The sequence below is a fragment of the Carcharodon carcharias genome, chromosome 30 (genome assembly GCF_017639515.1).
Source record: "Carcharodon carcharias isolate sCarCar2 chromosome 30, sCarCar2.pri, whole genome shotgun sequence".
NCBI classification, from domain to species: Eukaryota; Metazoa; Chordata; class Chondrichthyes; order Lamniformes; family Lamnidae; genus Carcharodon; species Carcharodon carcharias.
Genome location: NC_054496.1, coordinates 634536 through 653363, shown reverse-complemented (window position 1 = coordinate 653363; position 18828 = coordinate 634536). Strand labels below are relative to the sequence as shown.

At 44.5% G+C, this 18828-nt stretch overlaps 1 protein-coding gene across 3 annotated transcripts; it reads right to left on the bottom strand.

Annotated features, from left to right (window-relative positions):
- Positions 1-516: 516 nt before the first annotated feature.
- acp5a (acid phosphatase 5a, tartrate resistant) lies at positions 517-18385 on the bottom strand. Of its 3 annotated transcripts, none has more exons than XM_041177297.1 (7): positions 18263-18385; positions 10780-10864; positions 9618-9817; positions 8709-8836; positions 8416-8613; positions 1887-2034; positions 517-1115 (listed from the first exon to the last, which is right to left on the bottom strand). In XM_041177297.1, exons 2-7 carry the CDS (start codon positions 10862-10864, stop codon positions 873-875), a joined length of 1002 nt encoding a protein of 333 aa, XP_041033231.1. In that variant the 5' UTR covers positions 18263-18385; the 3' UTR covers positions 517-872. The 3 variants fall into 3 exon arrangements, with proteins under 3 accessions (XP_041033231.1, XP_041033232.1, XP_041033233.1); XM_041177298.1 differs by having other exon boundaries at positions 18248-18384; XM_041177299.1 differs by lacking the exon at positions 18263-18385 and adding an exon at positions 11096-11276.
- Between the last annotated feature and the right edge of the window lie 443 nt (positions 18386-18828).

Here is an 18828-nt window from a genome sequence, read left to right as displayed (position 1 = left end):
TTGGGCCCCGTATCTCAGGAAGGATGTGCTGGCCTTGGAGAGGGTCCAGAGGAGGTTCACGAGAACAATCCCAAGAATGAAAGGCTTAACATATGAGGAATGTTTGAGGACTCTGGGTCTATACTCGATGGAGTTTAGAAAGATGAAGGGGGGATCTGATTGAAACTTACAGAATACTGAAAGGCCTGGATAGAGTGGATGTGGGGAAGATGTTTCCATTAGTAGGAGAGACTAGGACCCGAGGGCACAGCCTCAGAGTAAAGGGAAGACCTTTTAGAACAGAGATGAGGAGAAACTTCTTTAGCCAGAGAGTGGTGAATCTATGGAATTCATTGCCACAGAAGGCTGTGGAGGCCAGGTCATTGAGTGTATTTAAGACTGAGATAGATAGGTTCTTGATTGGTAAGGGGATCAAAGGTTACGGGGAGAAGGCGGGAAAATGGGGTTGAGAAACTTATCAGGCATAATTGAATGGCAGAGCAGACTCAATGGGCTGAGTGGCCTAATTTCTGCTCCTATGTCATATGGTCTTAAGGCCTCGTCCTGGAAAATGGGATTAGAATAGTTAGGTACTTGTCTGACCAGCGCAGACTCGATGGGCCAAAGGGCTTTTTTCTGTGCTATAGACCTCTATGACTCTGACACGACTGTGTGTTTTAAGGTTTAACAGTAGAACCCAAAGTTCTTGAATCCATAGAAGGTTGGTAAATGGCACATTAAAAGGAATGTGCCAATAAGAGCTAATTTTCAGCAAGCACCTGAATTTTAAATGTACATGGAAGAAAGTCAGAGAGTCAATTGTTAAATTTAAAGCAGTAAAAGCAGGCGGTCTCCCACTCAGCGCTGTGCTTTGTTATGGGTAACTAGGTGCTTCATCTGTCTGACCGTCTGGGGATAGTGGTCCGATACAGGGATTTACCAAGGGCCTCAATGTAGGTGATCGTCATCTGATCTGGGGTGATCTCCACATGAGCAAAGCCTCCCAAAGAGCTGATATTTGCGTAGAAAAATTTAAGCCACCCCTTCGGAATAAGGTGCTCGTGCTTTGTTGAATTTTCCATGAAGTTTCCAGCTCCACTTATGACGTAACCAATCCCATCACCATCCTGAATAAACTAAAACAAGGGAAAGTAGGTGAAAATTAAGAAACTTGGAACTTAATGAATAGCTTCCAATCCTTGTGTTGCAATTGTTATAGTAAATATAGCCTCAATTGAAAATTAACAGGCTCCCACTCACCTTATTTATTCTGGGGTGAGGTTAGGAGGGAACCAAAGGCTGAAGATGTTCAACAATCTGCCAGTTTAACATTTTGTGGGCTCACAATCCCCCATTTATTCAGTGGATAATTAATACCCAGTACAGCAGTGGACCCAAACAAACAAACAGATCAGAAAGTTCCATCCTCAGTTTGTGCTGAAGTAGCTAATTTCAACCAGGAAAGTAATAGAGACATTACAGGTGTATTCAGTGTCCCTGGTCTATAGAAGGGAAACGATAACCAGAATTCCCAGACCTGATCAGTGCTCAAAAATGAATATGCAGACAGAGGATGAAGACAGGATGGGACTCAGCTGCGATTGCCCCATGGCCACAGGTACCAATGGCTGACCAAGCCTTATAAAACCTATAACAATCAGCAAACTTAGAACAGGAGAAAACGTGAAAATCGTTGAGGTGCCAGACTCCATAGACATCAACACAGTGCTACTGAAAACTAACATTAGTGGTAACATTTACCAGAGTTTAGCGTTTATATTCACATTTCTCAAACAGATCATCACAGCATTGTATGGAAGCTCTTCAGGAGATTGAGTGCATGAACTGGTCACTTAAATTGAACTCTCTTGGCATCAAAGGGCTTGCCAGTATTGACTGCTTCTTACCTGCAAGTTGTGGTCATGCCCACAGAAGTATGCACTGACTCTGTACTGAATGAGGAGAGGTTGCAGCTTCTGTACCAGACATCTGGTGGGTCCATGTTCAGCAATTGACCAAACCGGGTAGTGACCAGCAACAATTAGGAAATCTGATCTGTAGGAAGCAAGAAAGGGAGCTGGTCACTTTAAACATGAAAGAGATCATAGAATTTTTTAAAAACAGTTGGCATAACTAAATATTTTTAACCCCTCCAGGCACATGCAAAAAATGTACATATAACATCAAGGCAGAGGGAATGGACTGAACCATACAGTTAGAAAAGTTGATTGAATGAAATTGAAGATTTTATGAGGTAGGGAAACATGTAAGGAGGTGAAGTAGCTTTGGGAGGGAGTTCCAAAGGATATCTATCATCTCATCGGAGTCCCAAATGACATAACTGCTAGACTGGATCTGTGGCATGTGGCAAGGGAACCAACAAGAGGGAAAAATCTACTTGAATTTGTCCTCACCAATCTGTTTGTCGCATCTGTCCATGATAGTATTGGTAGGAGTGACCATCACACAGCCCTTGTGGAGTCACAGAGCCTACAGCACAGAAAAAGGCCCTTCGGCCTATCGAGTCCGCGCGGGTCAAACAAATACCTAAACTGTTCTAATCCCATTTTCCAGCACTAGGCCCATAACCTTGTATGCCATGGCATCGCAAGTGCTCATCCAAATATTTCTTAAATGTTATGAGGGTTTCTGCCTCCACCACCCTTTCAGGCAGTGAGTTCCAGATTCCCACCACCCTCTGGGTGTAAACATTCTTCCTCACATTCCCTCTAAACCTCCTGCCCCTTACCTTAAATCTATGCCCCTGGTTATCGATCCCTCCACCAAGGGGAAAATTTCCTTCCTGTCTACCCTATCTATGCCCCTCAATTTTATACACCTCAATCATGTCCCCCCTCAATCTCCTCTGCTCCAGGGAAAATAACCCCAGTCTATCCAATCTCTCCTCATAACTAAAACTCTCCAGCCCAGGCAACACCCTGGTAAATCTCCTCTGCATTCTCTCTAGTGCAATCACATCCTTCCTATAAAGCAGATTCCAGAACTGCACGCAATACTCTAGCTGTGGCCTAATCAGCGTTTTATACATTTCCAGCATAAACTCCCTGCTCTTATATTCTATGCCTCAGCTAATAAAGACAAGTATCCCATATGCCTTCTAAACCACCTATCTATATGTTCCGCTACCTTAAGGGACCGGTGGACATGCACACCAAGGTCCCTCTGATCCTCGATACTTCCCAGGGTCCTATCATTTATCGTGTATTCCCGTGCCTTGTTTGTCCTGCCCAAGTGCATCACCTCACACTTATCCGAATTAAATTCCATTTGCCACTGATCAGCCCATCTATATCCTCCTGTAATCTAAGGCTATCCTCCTCACTATTTACCACCCCACCAATTTTCGTGTCATCCGCGAACTTACTGATCAACCCTCCTACATTCAAGTCTAAATCGTTTATACATAACCACAAACAGTAAGGGACCCAACACCGATCCCTGCGGACACAGGCATCCAGTCACAAAAATACCCCTCAACCATCACCCTCTGCTTCCTGCCACTCAGCCAATTCTGGATCCAATTTGCCAAATTGCCTTGGATCCCATGAGCTCTTACCTTTGTTATCAGTCTCCCATGCGGGACCTTATCAAAAGCCTTGCTGAAGTCCAAGTAGACTACGTCAAATGCAGACGAAGCCCCGCCTTCACGTTGAGGATGCCTCCATAGTTGTGTGGCACTAGCACACTGTTAAATGGGACAGATTTTGAACTGATTTAGCCACTCAAAACTAGGCATCCATGAGGCGCTATGGGCCATCATCAGCATCAGAATTGTACACAACCACAATCTGTAACCTCGTGGTCTGGCATGCTCCCACTCTACCATTACTAATTAGCCAGGGGATCAACTTTAATGAAGTGCAGCAGGGCATGCCAGGATCAGCACCAGGCATACCTAAAAATGTGTCAAACCAGTGAAGCTACAACATTTGACTCTGTTTGCCAAATAGCATAAGCAGCAAGTGATAGACAGAGCAAAGCAATCCCAAACTAACAGATGAGATCTAAGCATTGCAGTGCTGCCATATCTAGTCATGCATGGTGGTAGTCAATTAAACAACCCACTGGAGGAGGAGGCTCAACAAATATCCCCTTCCTCAATGATGGGGGAGCCCAGTGACTACCTAAAACGCAACATTGAGAATCCATTTCCAGGTCATGGGACAGCCAGGATTCTCTTTTGGAAAAGTATTTCTTGTACAATTCCTGTCATTTCTAAGACTGTGAACCAAAATGTTGATGACAGCTACCCCATTTATGGCCAAAATTGAATTTGTTTGAAATGTAGCATTTTTCCCTCAATGTAGAAGTCCTTCCAATTTACACCACCAGTTGTCCAGATTCCTATCGTTTACGTGCACCAGTCACTAGATGGCAAAAACATCTGAACATTGTTCAAATGTGAGCTCCATCAGTGACATGAGCTGGGGCTTTCCATCTGGCCTTGCTCTCACCTGATGCTCGCTTTCCACACACAACAATATTTGGCAGCAGAAACTCTAATTGATTCTTTTCTCTTACTTTGTCCAGAGGCTTGAAGACTAATTGTATGCCCCAACACCTGTCTTCCCTGAAATCAGCTAACTCAGCACAGATTCAGTAATTAACCTGGGAGCTTCTGGTCTGTGTGACCCACTTAGTACCTAACTAATTGGGTGACAATTGAGTCATCGAGGAAAAGGGGAAATGTTTAAGAGATGCTTCAGCAAAGCTGCCCAAGTCCCCAGCTTTAAAAAACTTTGCATTAAACTTGAGGCACTAGGCTTGGCTCAGTGGCAGCATTCTTCCCCCAAGGGTCAGAAGGTCATGGATACGAAGTCCATCTTTAGGACTTGAGCACATGTAGGCTGAGATTTCAGTCCAGTACTATATTGTATTTTTTTTAATTCATTCATGGGATGTGGGCTTCGCTGGGTACACCAGCATTTATTGCCCATCCCTAGTTACCCTTGAGAAGGTGGTGGTGAGCTGTCTTCTTGACCCGCTGCAGTCCATGTGGTGTAGGTACACCCACAGTGCGGTTAGGAAGGGGGTTCCAAGATTTTGACCCAGTGACAGTGAAGGAATGGCGATATATTTCCAAGTCAGGATGGTGAGTGGAACTTGGGAGGGGAACTTCCAGGTGGTGGTGTTCCCATCTATCTGCTGCCCTTGTCCTTCTAGAAGGTAGTAGTCGTGGGTTTGGAAGGTGCTGTCTATTCAGCCTAGGGGAATTCCTGCAGTGCATCTTGAAGATGGTACACACTGCTGCTACTGTGCATCAGTGGTGGAGGGAGTGAATGTTTTTGGATGTGGTGCCAATCAAGCGGGCAGCTTTGTCCTGGACAGTGTCGAGCTTCTTGAGTTTTGTGGGAGCTGCACTCATCCAGGCAAATGGGGAGTATTCCATCACACTCCTGACTTATGCCTTGTAGATGGTGGACAGGCTTTGGGGAGTCAGGAGGTGAGTTACTCATCGCACGATTCCTAGCCTCTGACCTGCTCTTGTAGCCACATTATTTATATGGATAGTCCAGTTCTGTTTCTGGTCAATGGTAACCTCCCCAGGATGTTGATAGTGGGGGATTCATTGATGTAAATACCATTGAACATCAAGGGGCGAAGGTTGGATTCTCTTTTGTTGGAGATGGTCATTGCCCGGCACTTGTGTAGCACAAATGTTACTTGCCACATGTCAGCCCAAGCCTGGATATTGTCCAGGTCTTGCTGCATTTGGACATGGGCTGCTTCAGTACCTGAGGAATCATGAATGGTGCTGAACATTGTGCAATCATCAGCGAACATCCCCACTTCTGACTTTATGATGGAAGGAAGGTCATTGATGAAGCAGCTGAAGATGGTTGAGCCGAGGACACTACCCTGAGGAACTCCTGCAGTGATGTCCTGGAGCTGAGAGGACTTACCTCCAACAAACACAACCATCTTCCTTTGTGCTAGGTATGACTCCGGTCATACCCCGCTTCCCATTGACTCCAGTTTTGCAAGGGCTCCTTGATGCCACACTTGATCAAATGCTGCCTTAATGTCAAGGGCACTCACTGTCACTTCACTCTGCAAGTTCAGCTCCTTGGTTCATGTTTGAACCAAGGCAAATGCAGTCAGGAGCTGAGTGGCCCTGGCGAAACCCAAACTGGGCATCAATGAGCAGGTTATTGCTAAGCTAGTGCTGCTTGATAGCACTGCTGATGACCCTCCCTTCCATTACTTTACTGATGAGGCGGTAATTGGCCGGGTCGGATTTGTCCTGCTTTTTGTGCACAGGACATACCTGGGCAATTTTCCACACAGCTGGGTAGATGCCAGTGTTCTAGCTGTATTAGAACAGCTTGGCTAGGGGCGTGGCAACTTCTGGAGCACAAGTCTTCAGTATTATTGCCGGAATATTGTCAGAGCCCATGGCCTTTGCAGTATCCAGTGCTTTCAGCTGTTTCTTGATATCATGTGGAGTGAATCAAATTGGCTGAAGGCTGGCATCTGTGATGCTGGGGACCTCTGGAGGAAGCCGAGATGGATCATCCACACGGCACTTCTGGCTGAAGCTTATAGCAAATGCTTCAGCCTTATCTTTTGCACTGATGTGCTGGGCTCCTCCATCATTGAGGATGGGGATATTTGTGGAGCCTGCTCCTCCAGTGAGTTGTTTAAATGTCAACCACCATTCATGACTGGATGTGGCAGGACTGCACAGCTTAGATCTGATCCGTTGTTGTGGGATTGCATAGCTCTGTCTACCACTTGCTGCTTATGCTGTTTGGCACACAAGTAGTCCTGTGTTATAGCTTCATCAGGTTGACAACTCATTTTTAGGTATGCCTGGTGCTGGTCCTGGCATGCCCTCCTGCACTCTTCATTGATCCCCTGGCTTGATGGTAATGGTAGAGTGGCCATGAGGTTACAGATTTTGTTCGCGTACAATTCTGCTGCTGCTGCTGATGACCCACAGTGCCTCATGGATGCCCAGTCTTGAGTTGCTAGAACTGTTCCAAATCTATCCCATTTAGCACAGTGGTAGTGCCACACAACTCGATGGAGGGTCTCCTCAATATGAACGTGGGACTTCATCTCCACACAGACTGTGTGGTGGTCACTCCCAGCAATACTGTCATGGACAGATGCATCTGCGGCAGACAGGTTGGTGAGGATGAGATCAACTATGTTTTTCCCTCTTCTTTGTTCCATCAACACCTGGTGCACACCAGTCTAGCAACTATGTCATTTAGGACTCGGCCAGCTGTGGTGCTACTGAACCACTCTTCGTGATGGACATTGAAGTCCCCCACCCAGAGTACATTCTATGCCCTTGCCACCCTCAGTGCTTCCTCCAACTGGTGTTCAACGTGGAGGAGCAGTGATTCAACAGCTGAGGGAGGGTGGTACCTGGTAATCGGCAGCAGGTTTCCTTGCCCATGTTTGACCTGGGGCCATAAGACTTCATGGGGTCCAGAGTCAATGTTGAGGACTCCAAGGGCAACTCACTCCCGACTGTATACCACTGTGCTGGCACCTCTGCTGGGTCTGTCCTGCCGGTGGGACAGGACATACCCAGGGATGGTGATGGTGGAGTCTGGGACATTGTAAGGTACGATTCCGTGAGGATGTCAGGCTGTTGTTTGACTAGTCTGTGAGACAGCTCTCCCAATTTTGGCACTAGCCCCCAGAAGTTAGTAAGGAGGACCTTGCAGGATCGTTCCGGTGCCTAGATCAATGCCGGGTGGTCCATCTAGTTTCATTTATTTTTTGTGACTTTTGTAGTGATTTGATACAACTGAGGAGTGGCTTGCGAGGCCATTTCAGAGTCTGGACCAGGTAAGGCTGACAGATTTCCTTCCCTAAAGGGGGTTAGTGAACCAGATGGGCTTTTACAACAATCAACAATGATTTCAGGATCATTATTTCATTGTCATCCTCGTAACCCACTCCAGTTGCGTGTTAGCCATTTTATAATCTCTTGGTGCTTCCCCTGGAAGTTATCAGGTTTCCCGTTGCGCGATTCGAATCCAGTTCCCAAAGCATTACACTGGATTACTAGGCCAGTGACAATACCACTATGCCATCGCCTTCCCCAACATCTTTTGACAAGATGTTACACCAAGATCCCAATTACCTGTTTAGTGGATGTTGTACCGCTTGAAGAAGAGCAGAGGAGTTTCCCTCATGTATTGGTCAACATTTATCCCTCAACCAAAATAGATCAACCAGATTCTTATCAGTGTTGTGTGATAAATGTTGGCCATCCTTATCTGCATAGCAACAGTGACTGCATTTCCAAAGGTAATTAATTGGCTCTGAAGCTCAGATATTTGGAGGACATGAAAGGCACTATATAAAGATTTTTCTTTCCACAGCTAGTTAAATAACATTGCAGAGTTACAGATCTGACTCTTCCCCACAGGGAAGAATGCATTGTGTGCATACCTAGAATTCTTCAGCTTGTCCCTGACCCACTCCAGTTGTGTGTTCGCCACCTTATGATCTCTTGGTGCTTCAGGTTCCTTCCCCTGGAAGTCATCAGAATTTCCACAGAGCAGGACAGTGTCTAGCATCAGGATTGTAACAGTGGTATTAGAGTCTGCGATGGTGAAATTTAAGTCATAGTAATAAGATGGAAAGTTCCTGGAAATCAAACCACATAATTTTTAGACAAATTCATCAGGAACAGTTGTGATGTTTGAGAAATGGGAAACTGCAGGAAACTTAACCCATCTCACCATCTTTTGGAAACTTTGGAATACTCGATCTGTGCAGTTACATTGCCCAAATGATCATGGTTTCCTGCTACAACAAACCAGGGCACGTCCTTCAGTGACTTGGCAGAAAAGATTTCCTCAAATGTTTCCTGTGATCACAAAGAACACTGCAACCTCTGATTATGAAGCTATTAGCCTCAAATAAACCTAAGACTTGTGAACCTTTGAAGCAGATACCATCATACACTGATGTTCAATACTATCTCTTGAGAACCCTGACCCCACTCCTTGAGGTTGCTTATCTGTGGGACATTTGATGGCATCAAACTGCAATGCAACTGGGAGTAATAAATATGCATCTGTTTCTGACTAATGCAAAGACTTAAAGTCTAATATTCATGGCCTCACCCTTCCCCATCTCTGCAGCCTCCCACAACCCTTCAAAATCTCTAAATTGCTCCATTTCTGGCCTTTTGCACATCTCAATTTTATTCACTCCACCACTTGTGGCTGTGCTTTCAGCTGTCCATGACCCAAGCTCTGGAATTCACTTCCTAAACCTCATTCTCTCACTCGCACTCTCCCCTCCTTCAGTGTCAAATTTTGTTTGATAATTGCTGTTGTGAAATGCCTTAAAGTATTTCATATGGTAAAATGTTCCATTTAAATGCATGTAATCATGTCTGGATCAGTGTCAGATGCTCACAGAAGTTCTTGCCATCCTGCACTTGCTGTCCATTTTAGAGATTCTTTTAAAGCTCTGTTATCAGAATGCTAATTGATATTAATTGGCCCTGCTACATCCGCACCCCATCCCATCTGCAGCTCAATACATAGGCCCAGCTATGAACCACTTATGGTTTCCCCAGAGCCTTCCCCCATAAACCTTCTCTTCTGTGAGTGAGGAAAATGAGAATTCAGTTGCATTACCTGAAATCTTTTATCAGTTGGGTTGTTAACTCCATTGTAATAAAAGTTATCCCCCAGAGAGAGAACAAAGTCGGTGCCCATCGTCTCAGCCACAACACCCATTTGATGGGCAGTACTTTTCTCCACGGGTGTCGTGTATGGTGAATACGGGAGCCCACCCCAATCACCGAGTGCCAAGAAACGGATAGCTTTGGAGTAACCTGAGCCGAGATTAAGTGGAACAGGGTTAAGTAAATTGTACACAAAGACGGTAGAAAATTAGCAGATGCTAATTGAAAAGCTAGGCTAGCATAAGTGCAATGAATTGATTAGCCTTGTTCTATACTGTAATTTCTATGACTCACTTTCAGAGTGGTTACAGCATTTAAAGCAATCTTTTCAGTTAGTGGCTTAAACTCATTATCCTTCCTCCACTCTCTCCTCCCACCTCCAGAATTTGTATGCTGCACAAATTCCCAGGCTGATTACAGGATTTCATTGCATTGTGTGATTTGGAAAACAGGACTAAATTACACCGTGTAAAAGGACTAAACTACTAGTACCTATCCAAGAATTAGTACAAAGAAGTGAACAAACATGTTTAATTTGATCTGTCAAATCCAAAGCTCCTGACCCTAAAGGAATTTCAGAACACTGCCCCCATCCCACCAGGAATTAACAAACAAGATTTGCTCTGTGCAGCCAAATACCAATCATCAGTTGCTCTGTCTGAAAACTTACATCCCTCTTTAAGTAACTGAACAGAAAATTTAACTACTTCAGCTGGTTCAGGAATTGAGCGGAACTTTGCAAACCCTTGACCAAGCCAGGGAATCTAGGAATTGGGCAAATCTTCATACATGCCTAGGAATGCTATGAAAAGTGAAAAATATTTATCTGCACTTTCTGTTGTCTAAGCCTCCATCTGTATCTTCAAGCCTCTGGTTTATAATACATTTCTGACTGTGTAACAGCTGTTGCTAAGCTAGGGGTGGCAGTTCAGAAATCTCACCCAATCTTATTGCTGCATGGAATCAGAATATACACAAACAATAACACAATACCTGGCGGATTCTTAACAGCTTTAAATCTCCTACAGCTTATTGGACCAGTAACTACATTGCCTGTTAATAGTAACATGTGGGAGTTAGCAGAATCACCCAGGAGAATGGAAAACTCTTACCCATTTCATCAGCAGGGCTGAGGCCCGATGTGTCAGTCTGAAGAATGATGAGCAGCATCACTGTGAAGCTCAGAAACACCGCCATCTGAAACATACATACAATGCAGTAAGTAACTCAATGGGATTCGCCCCAATGGAACTGCTACAACCCAGGATATTTCCCTTGCTCCTGAAGGCAACAACTCGAAATGTGCACATTTTGTGATTTGCAGCAGATTAACAGATACACTGAACCTTTTCCAGAAACATTGTTGACTAATTCCCACCACCACTTCCTGGATTTATTCGTGTTTGACTCAGATTGAATTTTACTTACCTGTTTCTAACTGGTTCTTCTCAAACAGCCCAGGACAGAGGATTTGGACTCTGCCCCGGAACAGGCTTCAACTTGTCTTGTTTATGCTTTAATCACATCCCATGTTGGCTGACTCAGCTTCCTCAGTAATTCCTGTGGACTCAAGGCAGTGCTATGCTAAATGTTGCGCATTTTGTGTTTTTTCATGTGATATATCCAATGCCAATGTTGAGGAACAGGAGGTCATTCAACTCCTCAAACCAGGATCACTATTCAGTTGAATCATGCTAAACTGTACCTCAACTCCATTTATCCACCACTGCTTGATAACCCTTCATACCCTTATCTAAATGGTCTAGCTCTAGTTTTAAGATTATGCCTTTTGTTCCCTATCAGTGGAAATAGAACTACCATACCCCTTTATCATTTTAAACACCTCAATTAGATTACCCTTAGAGTTTTAAACTCAAGGGAATTCAAGCCAAATTTATGCAACCCATCCTCAATTTAACCCCTTTAGACCTGGTATCATCCAGTGAATCTGCACTGTGCCCCTCCAAGGCCAATATATATTTTATGAGGAAGAAGCAAAATACTGTGGACTCTGCCTTGCAACCCAAAAACATTTCCTTTTGTTCTTTCCCAATCTCCACCCCATTCTCCCCATCACCCATTCCCTGAATCTGTACTTGCTTATTAGCTGTTAGAGATGAACAGCCTTTAAGACAAATCATATTAAGAAAGCCAGAACCTATTTGTTAAAAGTAAATTGTGTTGAGTTTTCAGAAAGTAACGGAGAGGGTTGATCAAGGTAATGTGATTGATGTATGTGGATTTTCAGAGGTATTTGATAAAATGGGACTAGTTGAGTTGCTCTTGCTAAAAGAGGCTGAATGGCCTCTTTCTATGCTGTAACCATTCTATGATTCTATCTTCCACTTCTGATAAAAGGTCATCAACCTGAAATGTTAACTCTTTCTCTCTCCACAAATGCTGCCAGACCAGAGTGCTGCTAGCATTTTCTGTGTATTATCACTACCATGTATAGCGAGTGCCTTCATGCAAACATTGTTTGCCTGCTGTACATGTGACATAGGTAACCAGGGAAGGTGTGAAATAACGTAGGTATACAAGAACTCTGGATAATTCTTCAAAAGATAGAGGGGGATTCGAAATACTGCACTGACAACCGAGGAATCTCTGAATTTTGCTGAGATTAAAGCCCTGGAAGACACAAATGTATGCAGGAGGTTGGGAAATGGGTTGGGATCCCTATTTCATATTTGTATGATCAGGGAATGGTTGCAAAACAGAAGACAGCCATTCAGCCTATGTATCTCAGTTAGTGCTGCTCCCCAGCCCTTGCCCTGTACTCTGCAAATGTTCCTATTTTCAGTTGTTTATCTATTTCTCTTTTGAAAGTCATGATTCAATTTGTCTCCACCACACCATAGGCAACGCTTTCCAAATTCTAACCCCTCTCAGCCTTAAAAAGTTTTTCCATGTTGCCTTTGGTTATTTTGCCATTGATCTTAAATTGAAGTCCTCTGGAAATTGTCCCCCAGTGTGCTCTGTGAGGGACTGGCATCCTATCGTGGGTGTACACCACTTAGCACCCATTGCCTGATAAGGATAGGCTCTGACTCCCCATGACCCTGAATTGGATGTTCTGGAAAAGTGAGAGTATGAATTTAGTCCTCTGGTGCTCAACCATTCCACCAATGGAGACAGTTTCTCCCTATCTACTTGATGTAGACCCCTCACAATTTTGAACTCTTCTATTAAAATTTCCTTCAACCTTCTCTTTAAAGAGAATAACCAAAGTATCTCCAAGCTATCCACATCCGAGAGCCATTCTCGTAAATCTTTTTCTGCACCCTACCTACATAAGGCTTCACATCCTTCCTAACATATGGTGTTCAGAATTTTTTTTTAATATATTATTCATTCATGGGATGTGGGTGTCGCTGGCTGGGCCAGCATTTATTGCCCATCCCTAATTGCTGTTGAGTAGGTAGTGGTGAGCTGCCTTCTTGAACCGCTGCAGTCCATGTGGTGTAGGTACACCCACAGAGCTGTTGGGGAGGGAGTTCCAGGATTTTGACTCAGTGACAGTGAAGGAATGGCGATATATTTCCAAGTCAGGATGGTGTGTGGCTTGGGGGGGAACTTCCAGGTGGTGGTGTTCCCATCTATCTGCTGCCCTTGGACACTGTTGAAGCTGAAGTAGCGTTCTATGAAGGTTCATCATAACCTCCTTACTTCGGTACTCCCTGTCTCTTTATATAAAGCCCAGGATTCCATATACCTTATTAACTGCTTTCTCAATCTGCCCTGCCACCTTCAACAATATGTGTCCATACACCCTCAAATCACTATTTCTGCACCCCCTTTGGAATTGCTCATTTTATTTCATATTGTCTCTTCTACCAAAATGAATTGTTTCATACTTGCTGCATCAAATTTCATCTGCACTTTATCTGCCCATTCCACCAGCCTGTCCATTGTTGTCTTGAAGTCAATTACAACCCTACTCACAGTTCACGATACTTCCAAATTTTATGTAATCTGCAAATTTGGAAATTATGCCCTGTACATCCATGTTTCGGTAATTATTAAAAATCAAGAAAAGCAGTGGTCTCTGGGGAACACCACTGTATACCTTTCTCCACTCCAAAAAAATACTACTGTTCGCCACTGCTCTCTATTTCCTGTCATTCAGCTAACTTCATATCCCTGCTGCTACTGCTCCCTTTCATTCCATGGACTTCAACTTTGCAGGCAAGCATATTATGTGACACTTTATCAAACGCCTTTTGGGACCAGGTACACCACATCGCACTCAATCTTCTCCAGTACCTCATCAAAAAATACAATCAAGTTAGTTAAACATGATTTTCCCTTAGTAAATCTGTGCTGGCTTTCCTTAATTAATATACATTTGTCCAAGTGTCTGTTAATTTTGTCACAGAATATCATTTCGAAAAGCTTCCCCACCCCCATGGTTAAACTGACTGTCTCTGGTGGCAATCTCATTCTCACATCCTTTTTTGAACAAGGCTGTAACACTTATACTTCTCCATTTCCCTAGCACTGTTATCAAAACTGACCAAGGCTCATTAGAACTGAGGCATCACTTCCTCCCCTTCATTTTCCAGCCCTCTTGAGATAAAAACAAATATTTTATTTGTCTTTTTGAACCTGTCTACCAACTTTTAGCGTTTTGTGTTCTTTGACACCAAAATCTCTGTTCCCAGAGTGCAAAGTGTAAAAGGACCATTCCTGCACCTAGCCCATGTTACCTCCCAGATGCAGAAGAACACCCTCCACATAATTCCGTCTAACATTCTTCAGTCAAGAACAGCAATGGTAAAGCTCATCTTTGCTCAAACCTCAGAAGACCCACTCCCAGATAGTGATTTTTTTTTTAAAGCGGTTACCCTGCACAAGACTTTAAGTGCCAGTGAGTTTAGGAATAGGAGAATAGAGAGGATGAATGCATGGCTGAAGGGACAGTGCAGGAGGGAGGGTTTTAGTTTCCTGGATCACTGGGTCTGTTTCTGCTGAAGGTGGGGCCTGTTTAAGTTGGATGGGCTGCACCTGAACCAGAATAGGGTCAACATCCTTTCAGGGAGGTTTGCTAGTGCTGTTTGGGGGGGGGGGGGGGGTGGGGAACGCAGGCGGTGTGGCGGTCTAAACTAATTTGGTAGGGGAATGGGCTACAGAATGGAGGGTGATGCACAGCCAAGTATAGAAGAGAAACTAAGTCAGTCTGCAAGGCAAGGCAAAAATGGACCTGTTAAGGCACAAGGGAATAATGTAAGGCTGGATTGCATCTATTTTAACTCAAGGATTCTTACAAGTGAGGCAGATGAATTGAGGGTGTTGATTAACACATGGGAATATGATATTGTTGCTATCACAGAAACATAGTTGAGGGAAGGGCAGGACTGGCAGCTCAGTGTTCCAGGGCATAGAGCCTTCAGGCATGACAGGAGATGGGAGTGTGTAAAAGAAGTGGTGGCATTGCACTATTGATCGAGGGGTCAATTACTGCAGTAAGGAGGGATGGTATCTTAGACGTTTCCTCGAATGAGGCCATATGGGTAGAACTTAAAAACAAAAAGGGGACAATCGCTTTGCTGGGAGTGTACTGTAGGCCTCCAAAGAGTCAGGGGAGATACAGAAGCAGATATGTAGGCAAATCTCAGAGAAGTGTAAAAATAATAGGATAATAATAGTACGAGATTTCAACTTTCCCAGTATTAACTGGGATAGTCTTAGTGTGAAAGGCTTAGAGGGGGCAGAATTCTTCAAGTGCATCCAGGAGAGCTTTTTGAGCCAACACGTAGAAAGTCCTACAAGAGAAGGGGCGGTACTGGACCTAATCTTAGGGAATGAACCGGGCAAATGGTAGAAGTGTCAGTGGGACAGCATTTTGGGGACAGTGACCATAAATCTGTAAGGTTTAAGGTAGGTATGGAAAGGGACAAAGAATGGACCGGAAATAAAGGTCCTGAATTGGGGGAAGGCCAATTTCAATATGATAAGACAGGATTTGGCCAAAATTGGCTGGGAGCAGCTACTTGTAGGAAAGTCTACATCAGACCAGTGGGAGTCATTCAAAAAGGAAAGTGTGAGAGTTCAGGGCCAACATGTTCCCGTAAAAGTGAAGGGTGGGACCAAGAAGTCTAGGGAACCCTGGATGTCAAGGGATATTGAGAATTGGATAAGGGAAAAAAAGGAGGCTTATGGTAGATACAGAGGGCTGAAAACAGCAGAAGCCCTAGAGGAACATAGAAAGTGTAGTGGGGTACTTAAAGAAGTAATTAGGAGAGTGAAGAGCGGGCATGAAAAAACACTGGCAGGCAAGATAAAGGAAAATCCCAAGGCATTTCATAAATATATTAAGGGCCAGAGGATAACCAGGGAAAGAGTTGGGCCCATTAGGGACCAAAGTGGAATCTGTGTGTGGAGCCGAAGGACGTAGGTGAGGTTTTAAATGATTACTTTTCATCTGTGTTCACTATGGAGAAGGACGATGTAGGTGAAGAAATAAGGGAGGGGGACTGTGATACACTTGAACAAATTAGCATTGAAAGGGAGGACGTATTAATGGCTTAAAAATGGATAAATCCCCAGGCCCAGATGAGATCTGTCCCAAGCTGCTGTGAGAGACAAGGGAGGAGATTGCAGGGGCTCTGACACTAATTTTCAAATCCTCTCTGGCCACAGGAGAGGTGCCAGAGGACTGGAAGACAGCGAATGTGGTACCATTATTCAGGAAGGGTAATAGGGATAAACCAGGTAATTACAGGCCAGTGAGTCTAACATCAGTGGTAGGGAAACTACTGGAAAAATTCTGAGGGACAGGATTAATCTCCACTTGGAGAGACAGGGATTAATCAGGAATAGTCAGCATAGCTTTGCTAGGGGGAGATCATGTCTAACAAATTTGATTGAATTTTTCGAGGAGGCGACTAATTATGTAAATGAGGATGGTGCTGCTGATGTAGTCTACATGGACTTCAGTAAGGCTTTTGACAAGGTCCTGCAAGAAGGTAAGAGCCCATGGGATCTGGGCAATTTGGCAAATTGGATCCAAAATTGGCTTAGTGGCAGGAGACAGGGTGATGGGCGAAGGTTGTTTTTGCGATTGGAAGCCTGTGACGAGTGGTATACCGCAGGGATTGATGCTGGGACCCTTGCTGTTTGTAGTGTACATTAACAATTTAGACGTGAATATAGAAGGTATGATCGGTAAGTTTGCAGATGACAAAAAAATTGGTGATGTCATAAATAGTGAGGAGGAAAGCCTTAGATTACAGGACGATATAGATGGGCTGGTAAGATGGGCAGAGCAATGAAAAATGGAATTTAATCCCGAGAAGTGCATTTTGGGAGGACTAACACAGCAAAGGAATACACAATGAATGGTAGGACCCTAGGAAGTACAGGGGATCAGAGTGTACATGTTCATACATCCCTGAAGGCAGCAGCACAGGTAAATAAGGTGGTTAAGAAGGCATATGGGATACTTGCATTTTTTAGCTGAGGCATAGAGTATAAGAGCAGGGAGGTTATGTTGGAGTTATATAAAATACTAGTTAGGTAGCTGGAGTACTGTGTGCAGTTCTGGAAGGATGTGATTGCACTGGAGATGGTGCAGAGCTAATTCACCAGAATATTGCCTGGGCTGGAGCATTTCAGCTATGAAGAGAGACTGGATAAGCTGGTATTGTTTTCCTTAGAGCAGAGAAGACTGAGAAGTGACCTGTTAGAGGTGTATAAAGTTAAGAGAGGCATAGATAGGAAGAAACATTTCACCTTAGTGGAGGAGTCAATAACCAGGAGGCATAGATTTAAGGTAAGGGGCAGGAGTTTTAGAGGGGATTTGAGGAAAGATTTTTTCACCCACTGGGTGGTTGGAATCTGGAACACACTGCCTGAGGGGGGTGGTAGAGGTAGGAACCTTCACAACATTTAACACGTATTTAGATGAGCACTTGAAACGCCATAGTATACAGGGCCAAGTGCTGGAGAATAGGATTAGAATAGATAGGGGCTTGATGGCCGGCACGGGCCTGTTTCTGTGCTGTATAACTCTATGACTCTAACCAGGTTGAGTTAGTGGTAGCACTCATGCTAATTTCATCGGAAGACGGGAGCTGAGCCCACAACATGGGCTGGCAGTGATGAGTGGGTGCTGCATTGTTGGAACAGCTGTAAATCAGTCCCTAGCTACCCCAGAAAAAAGATGTAAAAGATCCCATTACAAAACCACTGCCAAAGTAACCACTCCAGGGAGTGAAAGGTGATAATTAACTGGGATTCTCTCTTTTTGGTGACACCCCCCCCCCCCCACCCCAAAATTCTCTCTCAATCCCAAAGCCCAACTATTTAAAATGCAGCCCAGTCAGGGACCGCCTTTACTCTGCAGTTCGGGGCATTACTGCTTCAGCTTTGCAGCAGTCGTTCATGCGGTGCCGGAAACTTCCGTTTACAAGTTTAAAGCCGACAACTCCCTGCTTCTCAAAAGCAGCAGTTTCCGAGTTTGAGCAATGATCATCTGAGACGTCAGCTATACCTTCCCAACTGAGCTACAACAAACTCCCCTCGGCCCTGCTCCCACATCCAATTTAAAACAAAAACCCAGCCCCAATTACTGCTGACCGGTATCAATCTCACCCTCCCTTGTCTCGGTACTTCTGCTCCACGTCCTCGCTCCTTTAGGAAGGATCCAGTGCTGATCACGCGTCTGTGTGCTGTATCGGTCCAAGGTAATGACCCCAGTCACTGGCTGCTCAACACTCACAACCAAGCGGAACTGAGCGTAGGATCCGCCTCCCCACAGGTGCCCCGTGATCAACCACGAACAAACATCGTCAGTACATTTCCCCCAAATCATTATCGTGCGCTCCCCAAGCCCACCTCCAAATACCTGGAGCTCACCTGGGTGGTTCTGAACCATGTTCCATTCCTGATCTCAATGTTCAGGCTGTGGCTAGCCTAGGCACCGGTGTATTGATGACAGCAGGAAGAAGCGATTCTTCTGTGAAAACACAGCGATATTCAAGTATGAGGCTTCCTACAGTTGAATATTTCACACCCACTGACAGATAAGGATGGCACTTGGCTGTAGAACAGTTCCATGATTGATGCCTGTGGACTTAACCCAGCAACATTCAATATCCTAGGGAGCAGAGAGAAAAGTGATTCAGGTGCCACTAAATGTTTGATACACCACTCGACAC